At 35.2% G+C, this 22,415-nt stretch overlaps 1 protein-coding gene across 13 annotated transcripts in view; it reads right to left on the reverse strand.

Annotated features, from left to right (window-relative positions):
- The window catches only part of RALYL (RALY RNA binding protein like), a 687,764-nt gene that overhangs the window by 61,436 nt on the left and 603,913 nt on the right, over positions 1–22,415 (reverse strand). For all 13 annotated transcript variants that reach the window (XM_082722639.1, XM_082722643.1, XM_082722638.1 and 10 more), the window contains 2 exons: positions 21,342–21,389; positions 11,247–11,410 (listed from right to left, as the gene is read on the reverse strand). In XM_082722639.1, the coding sequence (XP_082578765.1) occupies positions 11,247–11,410; positions 21,342–21,389 (212 nt within the window). The remainder of the gene's footprint in view (positions 1–11,246; positions 11,411–21,341; positions 21,390–22,415) is intronic.

The raw sequence follows: 22,415 nt of genomic DNA on the forward strand, positions 1-22,415 counted from the left end.
GAATTTATCAAATATTTTGTTGTTTGCCTCTTTTCAGGTTATATTAATGAGCCACATTAAAACCTGGTGAAAAAAAGCCTAGAAGAGGCGCTCACAAATGTTTTTATTCATGACAAATACATTATAATTATTTCGGTTGGGCTGCTTTGGATCTATATATTATATTGTGATGTTAGTAAGGATTTATTACTCTTTATACTAAGTGCTTGTTAGTGTTCAGACTGTAAAGCCATGTGCATTTGAAAATTCAGTTGTGTTTACCAAGATGAGCTAAATGGACCTGAATCTCATTCTCCTAAGTTAATTACTGAACTATAATGTCCAATAATTTGGCTCTTAAAATAAGAAACCATTGAAGGGTATGCCAAGATCTCCATACTTTGTTTAGGTTTTACATGCATATTACATCCATGTTATGGGTTGAATTCTGTTCCCTACAAAATTTATATGTTGAAGTCTTAGCCCCCAATATCTCAGAATGAGATTGTGTTTATGCATGGGGCCTTTGAAGAGGTAATCAATTTAAAACAAGGTCACTAGATCTGATATTCCCTACTCCAATATGACTAGTGTAATTACAAGAAGGAAATCTGGACACACACACATAGACACACACAGAAGGAAGATGATGTGAAGACACAAGGAAAAGACGGCCATCGACAAACCAGTGAGAGAGGGCTGATGTAGCGCTTTCCTTACAGCCCCTGAAGAAACACATGCAACGTTGTGATCTCCAACTTCTAGACCCTAGGACAGTGAGAAAATAGATCTCTGCTCTTTAAGCCACCCAGACTAGGGTATTTTATTGTGGAAGTGCTAGCAAACAACTATAGCCATCCTATAAATTTCTTAAACGATTATTTTTGATCAGATGGCACTTTGCTGGGAGTCTTTTCCCTCAGCCTGGGATGAAATTCAAACCCTTCAATATTCTCCACAGTTTTCCATTGTCCTGTTACCCAAGTTTATCTTTTGCTTTGCTTAATTATAGTATCCTGAGTTTCTTAACTGCATATCTAGCACTATGTTTTTGCTTTAGATAATAATAGTAATCAATAATGATAATAATAATAATAATAATGATTATTATTGCTATTATAGCTTATTATTAAGACTTTAGAATATGAGACACTGTTCTAAGAGCTTTATGTGCTGGCTCACATAATCCTCACAAAAACTTTCTGGAGAGGGCAATAAGATTATCATTCTTATTTCCCAAACCAAGGTAAAGGAAACAAAGTTTCTTGCCCCCAAACACAATTAGTAAATGGCAGAGCCACTGCTGGATTCCAGTTACAACTGTCTCATATCTCATACTCTTAACTACTGTACTCTGTTGTAACAACAACAACAATAATAATAAAACCCCTTCCTGAACATTGACTTTGTAACAAGACTTGCCTAAGAACTTTATAAGCCTAAGTAATTTAATCCCAACCAACAACTTAGTGGATACACTGTATAAATTCCATTTTCCCGATAGAAAATGGAGTCATTCAGGGATTAAAGGATTTCCCCATGGTCAAAAGTGAGGATATTGCCTAATGGGGATTCCACCCAAGGCAATCTGACAGCAAATCCTCTGCTCTTCTATACAGAGGTACTGTATCTTAGAAAGTAGGAGTCTCTCTGATTCTGGTTCTGTTTTTTTTTTTTTTTTTTTTTTTTTTTTTTTTAAATTCATTTATCCTTCTAAACTTCTGTTATCTTTAAATCCTCTGGCCAACAGTAATTTCTTTCCTTAAACCTAAAAGCAGAATATATATTTTGGCCAAGATAATGGGTAGAAGGGGAAGTTTAATGATATTTTGCTGGATATTAACATTGTATCTCTGCTTGATGCTTTGTCTCCATATTTAAATAACATGCTTTTAGGGAAAATAAAAACAAAAACAAAAAACAACACAACACTTCCTTAGCCTTGGGGATAAGTTCTCAACTGTTTCTTAAATTTAATTGAACTCTCTTTAATTTCTTATTAGTTGCTTTAGGGCTTTGCGTTAGTCTATCACCTATTCTGTTATCAAAAGCACATTGACAGGACCCCAAAGACATCAAAAGTTACTATGATTTTTCTTGTTAGTAAAAAAAAAATAAATAAATAAACAAATAAAAATTTTTAAAAACAAAATAAAAATTTAAAAAATGGGGACCAGAAATTACTCTGTTGGTTAAGTGGCTGACTCTTGATTTTGGCTCAGGTCATGAGACTAAGCCTCATGTCGGGCTCCACACTGCGTGTGGAATCTGTTTGCAATTCTCTCGTGCTCTTTCTCCCTCTGCCCTCCTCTGTCATCTTGCATGTGGGTGCAGTCTTTTTCTTAAAAAAAAAATAATAAAATATTTTAAAAAATGACTTTTCTCTTAGACATTAGAGTTTAAATTATTTTAAAATTGATTTAATATTTTTTCCAGAGGGCACTCATTTTTCCACTTAGAAACTACAGCTAAAGCTCATAAGTATTCATGTCTTCTCTTTTGCAAAATGCTTAAATACAATGTCACGTCTTGTTTATCTTATGATTCCATGGGACAGCACAAACTGATTACAATAGTTTGGGGATACATTCCAAGACCCTCAGTGGATACTTGAAACTGGAGACAGTACTGAACCCTATTACACTATGTTTTTTCCTATACATATATACAAACATTTACATATCTTTGATAAAGATTAATTTGTAAATTAGGCACAGAAAAAGGTTAATGAATAAATAGAACAACTATAACAATATTCTTTAATAAAGTTATGTGAATGTGGTCTCTCTCTTTCAAAATATTTTATTATACTGCCCTCATCCTTCTTGTGATGATGTGACAAAATGCCTGTTTGAGAGATGAAATGAGAAGAACGGTGTAGGTGTCATGAAGTAACACTAGGCTACTATTGACCTTCTGATGATATGTCAGAAGGAGGAGCATCTGCTTCTGCACCCTGGTTTGCCATGGGTAACAAACTGTGGAAAGAGAAACCACAGATAAATGGGAGGTAATTGCATAGTTTCAGTTCAAGTTGATTTGCAAAGGGACATACCTAGTGGTAATTTAATTTTTTAAAAGAGAAACCCATTCTAAACACATATCAGTATTCACCTTTCGCAAATTATAGTGTTATATTAGTATATAAAATAAAAATATAAAATTACAGTTTTTGCTCACAGCAGAATTTAGTCACATCAAAAATCTGAAAAAAGAAATGACAAATTGTCCAAGCTATAACATTAATTTCCCTTCTGTACTTGCCAAGTCATTAAATGCTAGGAAACAACTATTAATAAAAGAGCAAGATGTCCCTCAGTAAATATTCATTCACTTAAGCCAATATTAACATAGTATACTTTACATTCCACTAGAATTTTTCACTTGTGATTTAAATTTGAAAATTATTGTTATTCCCAGGTACCAGGCTAATTATAAAAGTACTATTAAATAATGAATATTTATATACACACAGCACATATAATATAGTTTGCCTACATGATTTTAGAAAGAACGTGCAACTGTGATTCTAGTTTTGCTTGCTAGTGAATTATATACAGATACTGTTTAGATATATATTTCATTAAAATAACACTAATCTACAGTTAATGTTTACGAATTGAGGCTCTAAAAGTATAGAATATATGAAACATACATAGACTGTTTGTTCTCAGGATGCCTGGGTGGCTCAGCCAGTTAAGTGGCTGCCTTCAGCTCAGGTCATGATAACAGGGCCCTGGGATGGAGTCCCGCAGTGGGCTCCTTGCTCAGTGGGGAGCCTGCTTCTGTTTCTGCCTGCCACTCCCCCTGCTTGTGCTCACTCTCTGTTCTTTCTGTCTCTGATTAAGAAAATATAAAAAAATTTGTTCCCTGTTGTCAGTCTTCCTATACTAATAATTTTGTTAAAATTAACATCACTTGAGAATCAATATATCCATGGTAAGTTTCAAATAATTATTTTACTAGATGGTCCTTACAAAATATTTTCATCCCATAATTTGTCCAATATTTCTACTTAATGCTTTTCCTTATCTTTCATGAGCAACAAAGGGACTCTAGAACGAATACTTCCAAATGATTGCTGCTAGAAAATAAAACACACTGCATATATTTCAAAACATCTCTGGTTTATATTAAGGAGTCTAGTTCCACTTAGTCTTCCCCAAAGATTATCACATCTGTCACACAAAACCAGGGAGAGAAGACTGAATTAAACCACTGATTCCATCACTGTATTTAAGATTCTTATCAGGGCACCTGGGTCGTTCAGTGGGTTAAGAGTTGGACTCCTGGTTTCCGCTCAGACCATGATCTCAGGGTTGTGAGATCAAGCCTTATGTTGAGCCCCAAGTTGAGTCCCAGGTGGACCCCAGTTGAACTCTCCCACACCAGTCCCGAGTGGAACTCTGCCCTCAGTGCTGAGTCTGCTTGGAATTCTTTCCCCGTTCTTCTCCCTCCCCATCTTCTCCTCCAGCTTATATGTGCTCGCTCTCTCTGAAATAAATAAATAAATAAATAAATAAATAAATAAAATCTAAAAAAAAAAAAAAAGAATAAATTCTTATCCTACATATAGTTCAGTATATATAGGCTAGTTTGGATTATTTTTTCAAGTAGCTGACTATAGAGATTTCCTTTCCTATAAACATCCTTTCAGTATTTATTCCAATGTAAAAAAAAAAAAAAGTCACTAGATTTCTCAATACTTGGAGAATAAGGAAAAATAGAAGCATGAGGGTATATGCTCTGTGTGGGTGGCTCAACTTCCAAAACATAATGTTAGTTAAATTCCAAAATTCATGGATTATGGCTGACATGGAGACTGGAAGAGCATCCATATGTACCTAAGGCCTCATGGCTCCTGAAACGAGGTGGAGGTATGGAATACAGCATTTGTACCTGTGGAGGTGGGAGAGGGTACTAAGTGTACAGGTGGTTTGGAAAAGAACTTGCTTCCCTCTGCTAGAAGGCAGAGAAGAATGTGATTGATCCCTGAGTTGCTAGGAGAGAAGAAAGGGGCTCCAGTAAATTCTCTTAGAGTGAACAGAAGGACTATAACTTGCACCTTGCAATGTATAATCCTTGGAGAATTTGAGGGTTGCCACTGACTCCAGAGGCATTTCCTGAGAAAGGATGCGTTATTGGGTGTAGACAGCCTATCTTGATTTACATGTGAGAACAAAAAGTCCTCCTCAACATGTCAAAAGAAAAGGTCAGGCCCAAAATAGCTACCAATTTTATAAAAAATTTCGATTGGCTCTTAGTCCTTCACTGCCCATAAGAAAAAGAGCTTCATGTGCATTTCGGGGAGTTGAGGAATTCTATAACAAAGCAAACAAGGGAGCACAGCTCTTTGTAGGAGAGAGATGAGGCAAATAACCAGAACAGGTGGATACTGGGGATGCAAAACCAATGTTATAAAATGTTAATAAAAATGCCATGGCCACCTTTACAGAGAAATACATGATTTTTGATGGCTCAATTTTTTGATTTTTTGATTTTATGATGGTGCAAAAGCTATACACATTCAGTAGAAACAGTACTTTGAATTTTGAATTTTGGTATTTTCCCAAGGTAGCGATATGTGGTACTGTAGTGTCTCCTGATGAAGGACAGTGGCAGGAAACCATAGCTCTCAGTTGGCCACATGATCATGAAGGTAAACAACCAATGCACTTAACTGTACCCACGCAGCCATTCTGTTTTTGACTTTCAGTAGAATACTCATTAAGTTACATGAGATATTCAACACTTTACTATAAATAGGCCTTGTGTTAGATGATTTAGCCCAACTGTATGCTAATGTATGTGTTCTGAGCACATTTAAGGTAGACTAAGCTAAGCTATGATGTTCAGTAGGTTAGGTGCATTAAATGTATTTTCTACTTATATTATTTTCAATTTACCATGGGTTAATTACCAGAGGTGATAAGATGTTGGAATGTTAAAAAAAATGTGGAAATAAGATATGTAGAATATTAGGGGGAAAAGAAGCATGATTTTAAAATTCTGGATCAAGTCAAAATATACATATGTGAGGGAAACAAAAAGTTTTTTGGATATGTATAGATTCAGAAATCATGTTTTTAATTTACCCAAGAAAATTATTTTAAAAGTAACATAAAAACTAAGAATTAAAGAATAATAGATATAAATAATGAATTTTATAAAATTTTATATTGAGTCTTAATGGATAATAATGATGACAGACACTGGGAGTTGGCAAATAAGCACTAGGTACAGAATATTTGAAAAAGAAAAGATATATATAATATATAAATATGTAATACAAGCTGGGAACTAAAACTTTAATGTTTATGTATAAAACCTGACATTTTTGGTGGGGTAAGGGATATAGAGGTAAGGTTGTTGGTGTAGAGACAGCAATGAAGTAAAAGCTTTCAAAACTTCATGTCTTGAATGGGAGTTAGAATAACTATTTTTTTTTAAGATTTTATTTAGTTTTTTGACAGAGAGAGACACAGCAAGAGAGAGAACACATGCAGGGGGAGGGAGAGAGGGAAAAGCAGGCTTCCCACTGAACAGGGAGCCTGAATCAGGGCTTGATCTGAGGACCCTAGGATCATGATCTGAGCTGACGGCACAGATGCTTAGCGACTGAGCCACCCAGGCACCCCTAGAATAGCTATTTTTTGACTTTAGGAGATTAATAGGTAAGTATATATTTATTTGGAACTATTTAATATGTTAATATAATTACTAACGAAATAGAGAGGCCTAGTAGAATATCCAAATTAAAGCGGTTGTGGTGAAAGAGATAGGAATTAAAAGAAAATTCATTAAGCAAGCATAAGGAAAAGTTAGAAAGAAGAAACAATAAATTATATACTTGAAATAAGGATGGAAGGAATATAATACCAATATATTAGTTAATCATTAAATGTAAAAGGATCAAATTTCCCTATAAAAAAACAAAGAATTTCATACTGCTTTTAAAAACAAAATCCAGCTTTATTTTGTTTTTAGGAAATATACAAAAATAAAGTGTGAGTGTGTGATGCCTGGGTAGTCCAGTCTGCTGACCATCTGACTCTTGATTTCAGCTCAGGTCATGATCTCATGATCATGAGATCAAGCCCCACAGTGGGCTCTGTGCTGGGCATGGAGCCTGCTTAAGATTCTCCCTCTCCCTTTGTCCCTCCCTCTTTCTGTCTATCTCTCTCTCCTTCTCTAAAGAAAGGAAAGAAGAAAGGAAAGAAGGAAGAAAGGAAGGAAGGAAGGAAGGAAAGGGTAAATAAATAAAGTGACAGTGTTATGGGTTGGACCATTTCCCCCCAAAATATTTGTTGAAGTATCTGTGAATATGACCTTATTTGGAAATAGATCTCTGCTGATGCATTCCACATGAAGTCATCTAGGGTACACCCTAATACAATATGACTGGTGTCCTTTTAAGCAGAGGAGTGACACAGACACAAAGACTCAGGGGAACACCATAGGACAACGGAGGCAGAGACTGGAGTGGTGCATCTATAAACCAAGGACCGCCAAGGATTGCCAACACATCAGAAACTAAGAGAAAGGAATGGAACAGATTTGTCTTCTAGAACTTCCAGAGACAGAGAGCAGCTCTGCCGACACTTTGTTTTCAGACTTCCAGTCTCCAAATATCTATTGTTTTAAATCATTTGGTTTATGATAATTTATTACAGCTGCCCTAGGAGACTAATATATAAAAAGACCAAAAAATAAATGGACATATGAGGGAAACGTGAACCAAAAGAAAACCTTATCAGTAAAGGATTGAAGTAGCCGACAAAGCAGAATTCAAAGCTAAAAATAGTAAATGCAATATTGTATAAATGTAAAAGTTACAGTTCTCCAGGATGTTACAGAGAGTCGGCACTGAAAAGGCCACAGACTGAAGAGACTATGCTCTGGGGCCTGATGTTCTCAAACCTGGCTATAGTTCCTGGCTCTGTTATTAAATGGCTCTGTGACTTTAGAGAGATTGCTTAACTTTTCTATGCCTCATTTTCCGTATCTATAAGATGAGAATAATAATAATAATAATAATAATACTTCATTTATAGGGCAATTATAAGGAATAAATGAAATTATATACATAAGATTAATATTGTAAAATGACTTAATATATTTAAATGCATGCATGTATTCATGTATGGTTGAAACAACAGCTGTCAGAAACACCAGAAAGTGTTAGCTATTATTCTTTCTCCTACAGTTAATCTAAAATGCTATATAAAAACCGACCAAGCAACATGAGGTATAAAACCAAACCTCAAGAAAAGAAATACTTTATAAAGTCACTATCATTGTAAAAGATTTTTAAATAATCCCTTTCAGAATTTGACATAATTTTCCACAAAAAAGCAAGACTAGAGAGGACTGTGTAATACAATCAACAAGGTAAAACACACATTCTGTTCTATGTGAAAAGAGGAAATGTATTCTATTTTTCATTTAGAAAAATCTGATTATTATGAAACCAAAGGAAACTCTTTCTCTTTTTTTAAAAGATTTTATTTTTTTATTTGACAGAGAGAGATAGAGAGAGAGTGAGAGAGAAAACACAAGCAGGGGGAGTTGAAAAGGGAGAAGCTTCTTGCTGAGGAGGGAGCCCTACTCGGGGCTTGATCCCAGGACCTTGGGCCAAAGGCAGACAATTAACAACTGAGCCATCCAGGTGCCCCTCAATAGAAACTCTTAATAAGTTCCTCAAAAAAGATTTTTATAATCCTTATTATCTCTCCATGATCTAAGAAAACTAGAAATCAAAAAATAAAAAGGCCAATCACAATGTAACCATTTAATATTAAGATATTTACTTTCAAACAACTTCAGGAAATGAACTACTCTTCTCTGCAACAATAGGGTATATGACAGTGAAGTGGCTGAGTCCTACTCGGTTGCACTGACAAAGAATGGCCATGACCGAGTGATTCTAAACCAAGGTGGTACTATCTCCTTAGGGAAGATTTAGAAATGTATACCTAGACACACAACTGTAACAAAGACTGAGGAATGCTATTGGCATTTCAGGTTTGGGGGTCAAGAACACTCAAGTTCTACAAAGCTCAGAATACTCTTACACAATGTAGAACTTTCATAGTCAAAGTGCCAGTAAAGCTCCCTTTTATAAATTCTGTTTAAACAGTGACTACATGGCAAAGACTCTATAGATGCTTAAGATATTCTAGTTGAAATGAAGTTAGTATCACCATGGTAAAAAAAAGTCTATAAAACTAGCAGACAATTCAGTTTTTCATGTTCAGTTTTTCATGGCAAGAACCAAATTCAAAAACTTTCTTTGCTTTTGACGATAATCTGAGAGCATGCAGGGCTCTGTTTAGAGATTGCTGCAGAAACATTTTTTTTTTTTTTAACTAAGGCTCAAAAAGGGAATTCATATTTATCCACAGAATAGGTAGATAATAGATAAATAAGTACATACAGAACTGTAATTCAATTTAATTTGTTATTTAGCTTTTATTAGCTAAGTTAAATTCCAAGCAAATCAAACTTGAGTCATTTACCAGAAGAATCAGTGCTTCTGGTAACTGTGTTTTTTGCACATTCTCAGGTTAAAAAAAAAAAAATTTCAACAGTGTCCCTTCTTAGTATTTCTGATGGTACTAAGGTAAAATGCAATGTCCTACCGTGGATAGCATGTGGGGACAAGCATCTGCCGTTGGCTCAGGTCCTGATCTCCGGGTCCTGAGATCCAGCCCCCACATCGGGCCCTGCTCAGCAGGAGAGTCTGCTTTTCCCTCTCCTTCTCCCTCTCTCTCTCCCTCAGTCCCCCTCTGCCCATCCCCACTGCTCATTCTCTCTCTCTCTTTCCAAAAAAAAAAAAAAACTTAAAAAAAAAATAAAATCGGGATAATAGTATTTGCCTTACTTGTCTAAAATGTCAGGACGCAGAGAAACTACGAAGTCTCTACAATGGCCGGCCAATCTGTTCTGGAACTTGCCCTCTCGCTACCTCTCTCACCTTATTTCCAGCTACATTTTCCCTCCCTTACTCTGCTACAGCTACTCTGGTTTTCCTGCTGTTCCCTGACTATTAACCTAAGGTCACAGCACTGACCATTCCCCTGTGAGAATGCTCTGTCCCCAAGAGCTTTAGGCTCACTCTCTCACTTCCTTACTTCCATCAAGTCTCAGTTCCAATGCCACTTTCATCAGAGAGGGGTAGCTATACACCATTCTATGAAACTTTCTCTTTATTTATACTTTGGTTTTACAGTGTAACATCTCATATTCTAGTTTGTTTGCTTATTGTCTATCTCTTCTCTGCTACAAAGCAATCTTACACCATTCTATGAAACTTTCTCTTTATTTATACTTTGGCTTTACAGTGTAACATCTCATATTCTAGTTTGTTTGCTTATTGTCTATCTCTTCTCTGCTACAAAGCAATCTTAAGGAATGCATGAAATTCTTCTATCTAGTTTTTCTGAATCCCTCTGTATAAAAATTTAGCAGTATATTTTGTCAGAAAGTTTATATCTTCACTTTTCACTAATTATCATGAAATTATATTAATATTATTTTATTTTTTATGACATAACATATACTTCCAGACATATGACCATAATGATTTAGCATAGTATAGGAAGTTACATTTTTTAACATATCTAGTATGTCATTTGCCTGTCTTAGTTATTCCAGCATTCAAATATTCAAAGCATGTACTAATTTTGCATACTCTTTCCCTGAAAAGACAGTATATGCCCTCTCTTTTGAGTGAATAGTTTTTCTTTCCTAAAAGCAACACGTTATATTTCATAAATTTCATATGTTACAAACCAGGTGGGCCTAACATGTTACTTTCCCAGAGAATAGTTTTCAAATTGTTTTTTTTTTTTAAGGTTTTATTTATTTATTTGAGAGAGAGTGAGAATGAGAGAGAAAGAGAGAGAGAGCATGAGAAGGGGGAGGGTCAGAGGGAGAAGCAGACTCCCTGCTGAGCAGGGAGTCCATGTGGGATTCGATTCCGGGACTCCAGGATCATGACCTGAACGGAAGGCAGTGGCTTAACCAACAGAGGCACCCAGGCGTCCCTCAAATTGGGTTTTTGTTAGTCATGCTTGTGTCTGTCTCCCTACTGCAACGTAGTATGACCACAAAGCTGAGTCCCTTTCTTATCCATTTTAGGTTTCTCTCATACTTTGTACCTAACAGAAAATCCATAATTATTAATTTACTGAATATAGGCATTCGTGCAATGATAAGTAGCCCCTCCCCTCTTAAGCAGAAATAAAATAAGGAAGATTACTTACATTTAGAGCCTGATGAAGACGACCCACTGACGGTCGATCTTGATCCCCCTTTCATGGAAAAGACCCCTTTTCCCCTGCGAGTCGTCGTGACGGCCACTCTGGGACGCTTCAGTGGAATCACCGCACGGGGAGGCGGAGGCACACGCCCATGGTAATCGAATAACCTTCACAAAACACAAGTGTGGCTGAGAGTTGGTTTATGCCTCCATGTTCTGTCAAATGTGTGAAATGATTAAGAAAAGGGCCTTGTAAAAAATGTCAATAAATGTTTTTGTTATGGTGGTTGTTCTCACACAGGTGCTTATTAGAAATAGGATTCTAACAGTCTATGCGTTCTGGACATTAGAATCTGGCTCTCCAATATGAACTCATCTTTAAAGTACGAAAGGACAGAGAATTTACTCCAGTGGTACCCTACCATTTGTCGAAATCAAGCTGACCTTTCTTCCCAAGTATATTTCTTTGCTCAGTCTCACAGACATATCCTTCCTAGGACAGAAATCTTCCTCTTACTCATCAGCCCTTATTAGTGCACTAGTTTGAAAAGAGGAAAAGATCATGCCGAATCAGGAACAAGGCAAAGCAGATTATTGTTTCGCATAAAACAGCTCATACGGAAAATCATTCTGAAGTGAGTCTAGATTAAAGAGAACAGCTGTGAGAGACAAATCAACATAGTGCCGCACCTCTAAGGACTTTTTAAGTAACAAAGGACTCCTCTGGCTGTAGAAAAAGGGAGAATGGATTTCAGTAAAAAAGAAGATAAAATGTTGTTGACTAGAGTACCAGTGGAAATACGTATCACGATGTCTTTTATTATTCTGACCATTTGCTAGACATGTGAACTGAGACTAGTGATATTTGTAGAGTAAGGTATAGAAAATTTCCCTAACCGAGAAAAATACCAATAAAAATTCCAGAAGCTTTTACTAAAAAGTGAAAAATGATAATTACCACAATCAATGCACTGCCACTGAACAACGAAAGGAATAAAAGTATGAGAATATTTACTCATTTATATAAATATGTAATTCACAGATTCAGAAGCTTTCATATTGTTCATACTGCATACTCATGAACAACACATTTTTGCATACTTAGCACATTTGAGAAGCAAAAAATCAGAGAAAAACTATGAGGATATATATACTCACTCACTTTTTAAAAAACTATCTACCAGTGAACCAGATGTGTTATTATTTTATTCACTCTAAAGGGAACAGTGTTATTAACTTAGAATGATCACTGATACTACTTTATTGTGACATTATATATGGATTATATAGATTACATTCTCATAACTGTTTTAAAACAGTCAATAAGAATAATCTAATATGAAAGCCAGAAGTTTCTATAAAAGGAAAAATGCAGGTTCTTTAATAGGTCATTTTATAAAGTTACATTTTATTTATGCATACAGATGAATCCCTTTTTGGACAACAATATATGAAATACAGTAAAAATTAAGATAGGTTAAAAAAAAAAAAAGGAGCATATAAACCACGCTTGAAGCAGAACTTAGTACCGGGGCTATCTCCTACATTAGAGAGCTAAAGTGTTCAAAAACTATTTGGAAGCATGCTGGGGAGAAACTAAGAGATGTCTGGAAAGGAAAAGAAATGAAATGAGACAGAGTTCAAGAGAGGTGCCATCCTCTGTGAATAAGCAAGGTCCATTAGAGCTGAAGAACTGCTAGCGGAGAACAGGTCAGGGATGTCAACACATTATAGTTTCCTTCAAAGAGGATGGGCAGGATGAAGCCGAAAAGGGTTATGAATATCATCTATACCGCTAGGGGCTGGAAACTCAAAAGGGTCAACGAAACCTGCCCCTCATTTCAATCACAAAACAAGGACTCCATTACTTATTTATAAGTTGAATTCACACAGCACCTTAAGCTAGTGAGCCAAAATACGAAGGCACTTTTTATGAGCTCGAACACCCAGAGCTATTGAGGGAAGACAAAAAAAAATACAGCAATTGACTCAACTCTTCCAGGGCAGATGTTGCTGCTTCAGAGGAAAGGCAAGTTCTTTTGGAGGAGCCATTTCCCTGGGGGCCACGAAAGTGCAATTTATCTGGTTCATTAATTAAGCTAATCTATAAGTTGGGTTGAGAACATTTCGAAAGCACAAGTAAAATATACCACGATGGAGAAATGCTATAATGAAAATGCAGGCCAAGTAAAGCCACCTTACTCACTGCGACTTCAGGGACAATGTAGTTCAAGAATATTTTACAGGAAATGGTTTCTCACCATTTCCTATTGCTACCCCAGCCAACAATTACAAAGCCTCCAGTGTCGCGCAGGCCTCATTTTATGTTGAGAAAACAGCTGTGTTTGCTCATTGTATTTGTGACATGCTTTTGGTTTGCGACATGCTTTTGGTATGCGACATACATTTTCGTCACATACTCAGTATGTGTCATGCGTGTCCTCTGCTGTCAATTCCTATAGAGCGTAGCCCTTGTTCTCTGAATATTCTGGTGAGTCGCTTCGAAGGGCAATGACTCCTTTCTCATCAAGGAATCAAGGAAGGTTTTACCAATTCTTTCCGCCACTGTGATGGGAAGATGTGCAATATCAGAAGTTAAGAAGTTTTAAAAAGGGACATATAATTTACGAAAGCAAACAAACAAACAAACAAAAAAACCAACTAAAGAAGTGTATGGACACTTTAGATGGCAGCATGATTTTGAATTTTATAAAATTGAACGGAGTTGAGGAGTTTCTTAATTTTCACTGGCTACACTTGAGTTTACCAGAAATAAGAGGAAGACTGGGTATTGTCCTAATGCACAAAAACGTAACAAGATAAGGATGGGGAATAGGGTCAGACTTTCTGGGATTTAAGGTAAGATGTAGGGTTCTTCTAAAAGCAGAGGGAAGTAGGTAAGAGTTAACTCATGAAAGGAGACACACCACTGGCTTTCTCATCAGAATTCTGCTTATAGAAAATTTAAAAAATTTTACCTTATAAGGTATCAGCAGAATTGCTGAAACAAAGGAAATAGTCCATTTAAGATTATAGACAACAAAGATAATAATGCAATTGAATTAAATGGAATCCAAATCTCAAAGGGCAATGAAAAGTTTAAAATTTCTTCCTTCTCATTTTTTGGGTTCCTTCCACTCCTAGAATTACATTCCCTCTCCTTTTCTTTAATGGTTCTTTATTTTCCCTAATATGTGTAGAATACTTTTTCCCTCTAATATTTATTGGCCAAACAGATAATAATTTATAATGAAGCTAAACACAGAATTATTCCTTCCTTAAAGTCTACTTTAAAATAAGAACCCTAAAAGACCTACTCTTAAGAGTAAATAAAATAAATGTAGCCAGATTTCACTAAAAACAACCCAGTACAAAAATATGAGGAATTAATTCACTTTATTTAATAAATATCTCTACTTTTCAAGTTCTTATTTCTTGTTTGGAATTCTGTTTGCTTTAATAATGGCTGAGATATGTAATTTTATTACCTGGAAAAAGGTAAAATCTGGTAAATAATATTTATGTACTTGATAAAATAAACATAGTTTGTCTCTAAGAAGAATATGGATATTAGCTATTAAAAGTTAGCTGTATTTTGGACATAGACAATTTACTGGCATATTAACATATAAAATGAATATAATTTTGAATGCTTGTTTTTATTAAAAGCTTTTTAGTATTAAGCTCAACAATAATAAAGCAACACTTAAAACAGACATAACTCCTAACCTCATACCTTAAAACATCTACTATGTGGGGCACATGTTTGGCTCAATTGGTTAAATGTCTGCCTCTTAATTTTGGCTCAGGTTGTGATCTCAGTGTTGTGAGACTGAGTCCTATGACAAGCTCTGCACTGGTGTGGAACCTGCCTAAGATTCTTTCTCTCCCTCTCAATAAATAAGTAAATTAAATAAATAAAAATAAAAGATTACTATCATTTTCTAATCTTTTTTCCACAAGTATCCATATCTTTCACATAGTTGAGAACGAAGTATATGCATAATCATGTATTCTGGCTAATTCTCCTTGGTTTATACTAAAAACATTTCTCAAGCCTGCTAAATGGTTTTCTTAATGTTTATTTTAATTGCTATGGTGCTTTTTCTCAAGCAGATATGCCATATTCTAATAATCATTACCTGATTGACTTTGACTTAATTCTTATTTTTCGAGTCACCTAATGTGATTTTAAAATTAAAAAAAATTTAATGTAATGTTTGCTTAATATTTTATCACTGAAGAATGAATTTTAATTTTAGATAAATTATTTAGATAAATAGATTTCAAGAATTGGTAATTACCTATTTTTTTTTTCTAAATTTCCCTCATGAAAAGAATTCTTCATTTTCCTTATTCATGAATCAAAAGCTACAGTCACCATGAGCTTAATGCTAACAAAAACATGTAGTCTGTGCTAGGTGCTAAAAAACTACGCTGCCTACAGCCCAAATCTGAGAACAAGTTCATCTCACTGGGGCTTTGCAGCATATGTGAAGATCAGTAACCAGAGGATCAGAGATCTTCCTATGTATTGATTGAACTTTGAACACTTCTCTTCAGCATGTTTATCTTCTGACAGATGCATAGTCTATAAAATCAAATTAAGGTGCCTATTCTTTTTTAAGAAGGAATATATTTGAAATCCATGTGAATGATTCTTATAGCCTACTCATTTTATCTGTTTTCTACATTGCTTGAATTACTCAAAATTCACAAAATCTGTCTATAATTTCCATGCTGACTTCAAGTAGTCTTTTGGTTTCAACTGAATTAGGAGATTTCAAAGACACACTTAACTGGAGACCAGTAAATGAATAATTTCTATTTTTTTTGTTTGTTATTAAAATTTTCCAAGATTTTCAGTGAAGTTATCTTCTTGGATCTTCTGCAGATATTTCTTGAACATGCTTTTAAAGGCAAGGTGATCAAAATCTTGAAGGTCTTTTCTGCAATTTTAAAAAATTTTTATTATTTTTTGAAATTTCTTTTCAGTGTTTTTCTGCAATTTTTTGAATGCAATATAATCTTTACCATTTGTACAACTTTGCTATCTGCTATGTTTCATATACAGCTTTGGTTAATGAAAAAGTTAATACATTCGAATAGCAGTTTTGAGGTTATAAATCAGTAAAATGATTCTCTTATTGATTGCTTATAATTCTGTAATGTGGGTATTGTTAAGTCATTTTTCCCATGAAGACAAAAAAAAAAGGATGATGTGATGTTACCCAGGTCACTTAGCCAGGCAGCACAAGCATAGCTAGGCCTGATACTCATGTCCTCTGCCTCTAAATCATATACCCTTTGTCAAGTGTACCATACTGTTATTTCCAAATGTTTTAAGTGGAATACTATTCTATTAGATGATTATTTAAACATGCATAATGAAACACATACATTGCCTCTTGCAAATATGTTTTTCCAAGAGTCATGAATATATCTATGCTCTACTCTGTAATCAAGGAAACAACTGCAACTTGATGTTAACTATAGCTCGAGTAGCTTCTCTTCGGTTAAGTTACTCAAGGTCAAAATTGTACCAGAGTGGAACAATGCCCATTTCACATCATTTAATATGTATATATGTTTTCTATATGGTAAAGCACATCTGGAATTTCTTTTTCTCTATTAACAGAAGCTTACTTATACTGGGGGTTGTCAGCTGTTGTTCAGTGCTGTTCCTGATAGTACTGAAAAAAGATTGGATTAACACTGCTAATATGTCAGAAATTGAGAACATTCCCTGGGGCAATTCAATATAATTTTAGGTATTTATCTCCTTTTACTTTACTTGAAAGAATATAAATATTTATGTTTAGTTTTAATAACATGGAATGTCCTTCATTTAGAGTCAGACTTGACCTTTTAGAAGAAAATGCCATTTAATGCTGTAAATTATTGAACGGTGCCTTGTGAAATATAAAAAAGAGTTTAGAATAACTATTCAAGTCTATTATTTAGTGACATTCTTCATGATCCCCGAAACCAAGACAGACACTAACTTAGTCTTCAGGAAAGTTACTGCTGGGCCAACGTATCAACACATTGACAACCATGGCACATTGTGTAAAGCAGTTTTCTAAGCTGAAACTATCTAAAGGTTGAAATCCCCAATCACATTAGAATTCTCAAACCTGGCAGAAATAGGATGACCATAGGATATGGATATTTAATAGTGACTAAGCTATTATGCTCTGGGAAGCAGAAGGGAAAACAATAAAAAGAGAATAATCCAGAGGTGGCACAATGGACTATTTTGGAACAACTGACCAACCAGTTGATTTCTCAGTCCCAGGGACAATGCTCCATGAGTACCAGTATAAGAAATGCATTCAGCATCATTGTTAATAGTTAATAGTTAATAGTTACTGTTAGCTGTTATTCGTAGCTAACATTGATTATGCAGTAAAAATATACCAGGATAGAGCAGGCACAATGCAGATCATTATTTGTACATTACTTCATTTAATCCTTAGAATAACCTTATGAGACAGGAATTAATTTCTTGCTCACTTCATGAATGAGACAACATGTTTTGTGGTATTAAGTAACTCACCGAAGTTTGCACCACTAGCAAAAGAGAAAAAAAAATTAACCATAAATTCAAGCAGAGTGTAATTTGTGAGAAATTACTGTGGATAAAATGGTTAGCACTTTGTAGGCTATTTATATCATCCAACCTCTCTTCTGTTTTCCTTCATGACAATCTATTTTCATAGGGAACTCCTGACTCAATCCATTAGTGATGGATGCTTACATCTTTTTAACCAAGTGCAAAAAGTGGAAAAAAAAAAAAACCACACCAGTAAGAGCACAGATTGTTCAGACTTTCTGTTAGCAACACAACCATACTGACCTTTTGCACCCTTATATGCCAAACAGATTTTATATAAGACAAATAAGTGATAGGGGGAATTGTTCAGAGTTAGTTTTTTTGGTGTAGTGAAGAATCATCTGAAAACTTCAAGCTCTATAACTCTTTGGCAGGTAGGACAGATTTATCTATCATCTATTTATCTATCTATCATCTACCTAGTCATGTTATTGAGCTATAATTTATATAGAAACTCCATTTTAGGTAGAAATTCTTTATTTTACTCATATTTTAAAAATATTTAATTTATTTATTTGACACAGAGAGAGAGAGTGCAAGCAGGGGGAGTGGCAGACAGAGGGAGAAGCAGGCTTCCCGCTGAGGAAGGAGCCTGATGTGGGGCTCAATCCCAGGGACCTGGGATCCTGACCTGAGCTGAAGGCAGACACTTTACGGCTGAGCCACCCAGGCGCCCCTAGAAATTCTTTACATGTAGAAGGAAATCCCAAGATAGAAAACACTTAAGAGAGTACAATGCCAAAAGAGTTTCATATTGACAAATTAAAAGTGTATATAATTGAAAACTTTACTCATAGCAATTATGACAGTGTTCTGTATTCTGGAAAAAAAAAGAAAAAAAAAAGCTGTATAAAAAAAATGTCTTCAGGGTGAGCCTAAAGGGTAGCCTGGGGTAGCCAACTTTGGCTGGGATCGAGCCCTGCATCGGGCTCCCTGCTCAGCAGAGTGTCTGTTTCTCCTTCTGTCCTTCACCCCACTTGTGCTCTCCTTCTCTCAAATAAATAAATAAAATATTTAAAAAATTTTCTTAGAATTGTCTGAAACTAAAATTTTCAAAGAGTATGCAGACTATTTAAATGTTGTCTTTTCTTGATAGTAAATGGGATTATTTTATGCTGCCAGATCTTCAGATCATTTTAAGGACAAGTTATTCCAGGCTGTTTAATATTTACAATAAAATGCTGTGTTTTTAGAAATTATAAAAATGATTTGAGAAAATTACATTTTAAAATTCATATTTAGTCATAAAGGCATAACTAATGGAACAACTTGCTTAACTGAGTAGTTGAACATAGCGGTGATGAACGTATGGTTGTGGTCTGATCATCCTTTAGGTAAGGCAGTCTCCATTCACTTAACTCATAGACTAATATTGCTCCCCTTCCGTTTTGCATATTCACACAGTTGGTTATTGAATCTAAATGAACAGTTTATAATTGTAGTTTGGTCATGAATTTACTATATGACCTAGGGAAAACCAAAGTCTCTCTACATCCAAAGAGATGAATGAAGAACACAAATTGAGTATCCACTATGTTTGAGACTTAAGGATATTGCCTGAGGATACAATAATACTCAAACCTAAGCATTTTCCACATTCATGGAGGAAGAGAGGCAGACATAAATCAAATACTGTCATCACAGAGAAAGACAGCAGTAAAAAGCAGAAGTGCTGTGAAGGAACAATGCTGGGTACTGAGAGAGGGGAACAGAAGAAAATAATTTAGTCTGAAAGTGGTGCTCATGCTGAGATTTGAGGGATGAAGTCAAGTTAACTATGGCAGAGGGAGGAATGAGGAGAAGGAGCAGCATGGAAAAAGGTGCTGAAGGAGGAGGGTATATCGTGTTCTTGTGGAGCTGGGAAAGGAGCCACACAGCTGGAGCAAATAGAGCCAGGCTCTCCCTGGGATCCTGAAGTTTCTCCTCTATTAAAAATGTCCATTATGAACTATTTTTCCAAGTCTGCATTTTTATACCTTGGGATTTTTTGGGTTGTTATTTGACTAGAACTCACCATTAAAAAGCTTAAAAGATCTTTATCTCATTTTTGTGTGTGTGTGGTCTAATGATCTACAACAGTGAGCCCTTGATCTGCGTATCTCAGAATTTCAATTACCCGTGTTTAGTTAAATAACTCGGCTCCCCACAGCACAAATCGAATTTCAGTTGCCACGTATTAACTATGAGTAATTTCATCAAGCCCAAACTTGGCTGCTGGTGTTTCAGCCTACTAAGCACTGTGCAAATCAGAGACACATCATGATCAGTGATCGGTCACGTCACGTCATTCAAAGCCCGTCTGGTTGCCGCGCATCTGTCGCACACACAGACAGGAACTGTGCAGTTGTACTGTCTCCTTGTTGCCAGTCATAAACCCATGTAGCCCTGGGTAGAAGTGGATAATCAAAAGAGGGAACTGGTGCACAAAAATGAAAGTGCAGCAAAAAAGAGAAGTGGAAGTGGAATAATATTACATGGGATAGAACTGTAGGAGAAACAGCTGAGGACTGCCGACATTCTTCTACTAGAGAGACTCTAGATATCGAGCCAGAGGAACCTTGAAAAAGCAAACATATTGACACAAATGAGGAATTCAGTTGTGAAGGGATAAAATGGGATGACGATGCCCCAGAAGAAGGGACACTGGCAAAAGAACCACACACTGAAGACCTCCCCAAGATAGTTCACAAAGCTGATCATCTATTGAAGCTGGTCCAGCCTTCGAAAGGAGTCGGACACCTCACCGAGGCGCAAGAGGCATGCTAGCTCCATATTCTACTTGTACAAGAAGGCAGGTCCCGCTTAAACTACTTTTGGACAGGTCTTTTTACAAAGAGCTAAAAACAGGTCAATTCTGAATATTTTTACTGTTTCAAATTATAGTGTACTTAAAACAACTTTACTGTATTTCGCTATTATTTATAACCAACAGTAAGAGAGTTTTTAATGTTTTTACAAACACTTTTAGAGGTGGTGGAAAAATTCTATTTTTTCACTGGTTGTTAACATCACTTTCCATGGCTTCTTTTATGATCCAACACCACTATGCAAAGCAAGAATTGCCCGTAGTTTTTAACTGAATCTAACCAATCTAACTAACATTGCAATGTGTCATACTGAAAACAGATGTATTTTAGAAGGCTGGAGTCATTTTCCGAGTTTACAAAACTCTCAGTCTTGAAGAATCCTAAGGCAACAACAGACCTGGAAAACAATATTGGTTCATTAAATTTTTGGAATGTTATTCTAATATTCCATAACTGAACTTTTGGCTTAAGAACCACTAGAGTACTAAAAGTCCAAGATGTACTATGCTTTAGTAAGCACAATGAAAATAAGAAAATATGTCTACATTTTATTTTTGGGGACTGAGTAAAGAATTTTCTGTACTTTAAACATCTAGTAAGAATACTTAGGAATGCAATATACAAAACAGTTAAAAAAATTTAAATTAAAGGGTAACAAGAATGAAAACTAACATACCGATTGTAGAAATCTTCTCTGTAGTAATCATAGTCAAAGACATAACCACTAAGGAGGGAAACAAAAAATTAGTTGACATTTGTTCAACCACACTAATTTTGGTATCAAGTTATGAGGTTATAACAACAAACTTATGTTACCTTTAAAATGTTTATTTTTCAGTGTAATTATGTATCCAAAGTGTTTTACAAAACAATTTCTGCTTGGATATAGTGCCGTATCAAACTATCATATGTCTTACAATGCAGTGATAATGGTTTGTGTGGTATCGAATGGAAGATGAGAGGAGGTAGCAAAATAAAAAATTTTAATACTTGTAATGACATATGAATGAAAGTCATTTTTTCCAGACAGGATATAATATAGTTATCCTTTCTTCCTAAAGTATGTACAGTGAGGCTGTACAATGAACAAAAGGTATGGAACAGAAAGGTTTAATGACCCATTCGCTATATGAATAATAAATAGAAATGGTTTTCCTTAGAAATTCAGCATTTTTTTCCATTCCAAAAACTTACAATTTCATGCACAGAAAAAAAAATCCAACTTGGCAGAATCTTAGCAACAGTAATTTAATATTTTAGGGTAATTAAATAGCAATTAATAAGCACATTTCAGTGAAAAGATTAAGCTTCTTTAAAGGAATATATAATAAAAACTGTTCCCATCTACTTATATAATTGTTGGAATTTACAAAGTCCTTTATATGCATTATTTTCTTTTAGTATGCAAAACAATCCTGTTGGATACTGTAACTAGAAGAAATTAAGGTGCAAAGGACCCAAGGGACTTGCTCAAATTTTTATTGCTGGTTAAGTGACAGAGCTGAGACTGGAAAAAAAGAAATCTTCTGAATCCATATCTGGGGCATTTTTCCATGGCACTGTGCAACCCTCCCCAGCCTGTAAGAAATTTGCTCATGATGAATGAAGTATCTATACTGTAGGGGAATAATTATTTTTAATGTTTATTCACTATTTTTATTGGTATGAAACATACATAACAAAATTTATCATTCTAACCATTTTAAGTATACAACACAGTGGCGTTAAGTATATTCACAATGTTGTTTAA

The sequence above is a fragment of the Mustela nivalis genome (genome assembly GCF_964662115.1).
Source record: "Mustela nivalis genome assembly, chromosome: 2".
NCBI classification, from domain to species: domain Eukaryota; kingdom Metazoa; phylum Chordata; class Mammalia; order Carnivora; family Mustelidae; genus Mustela; species Mustela nivalis.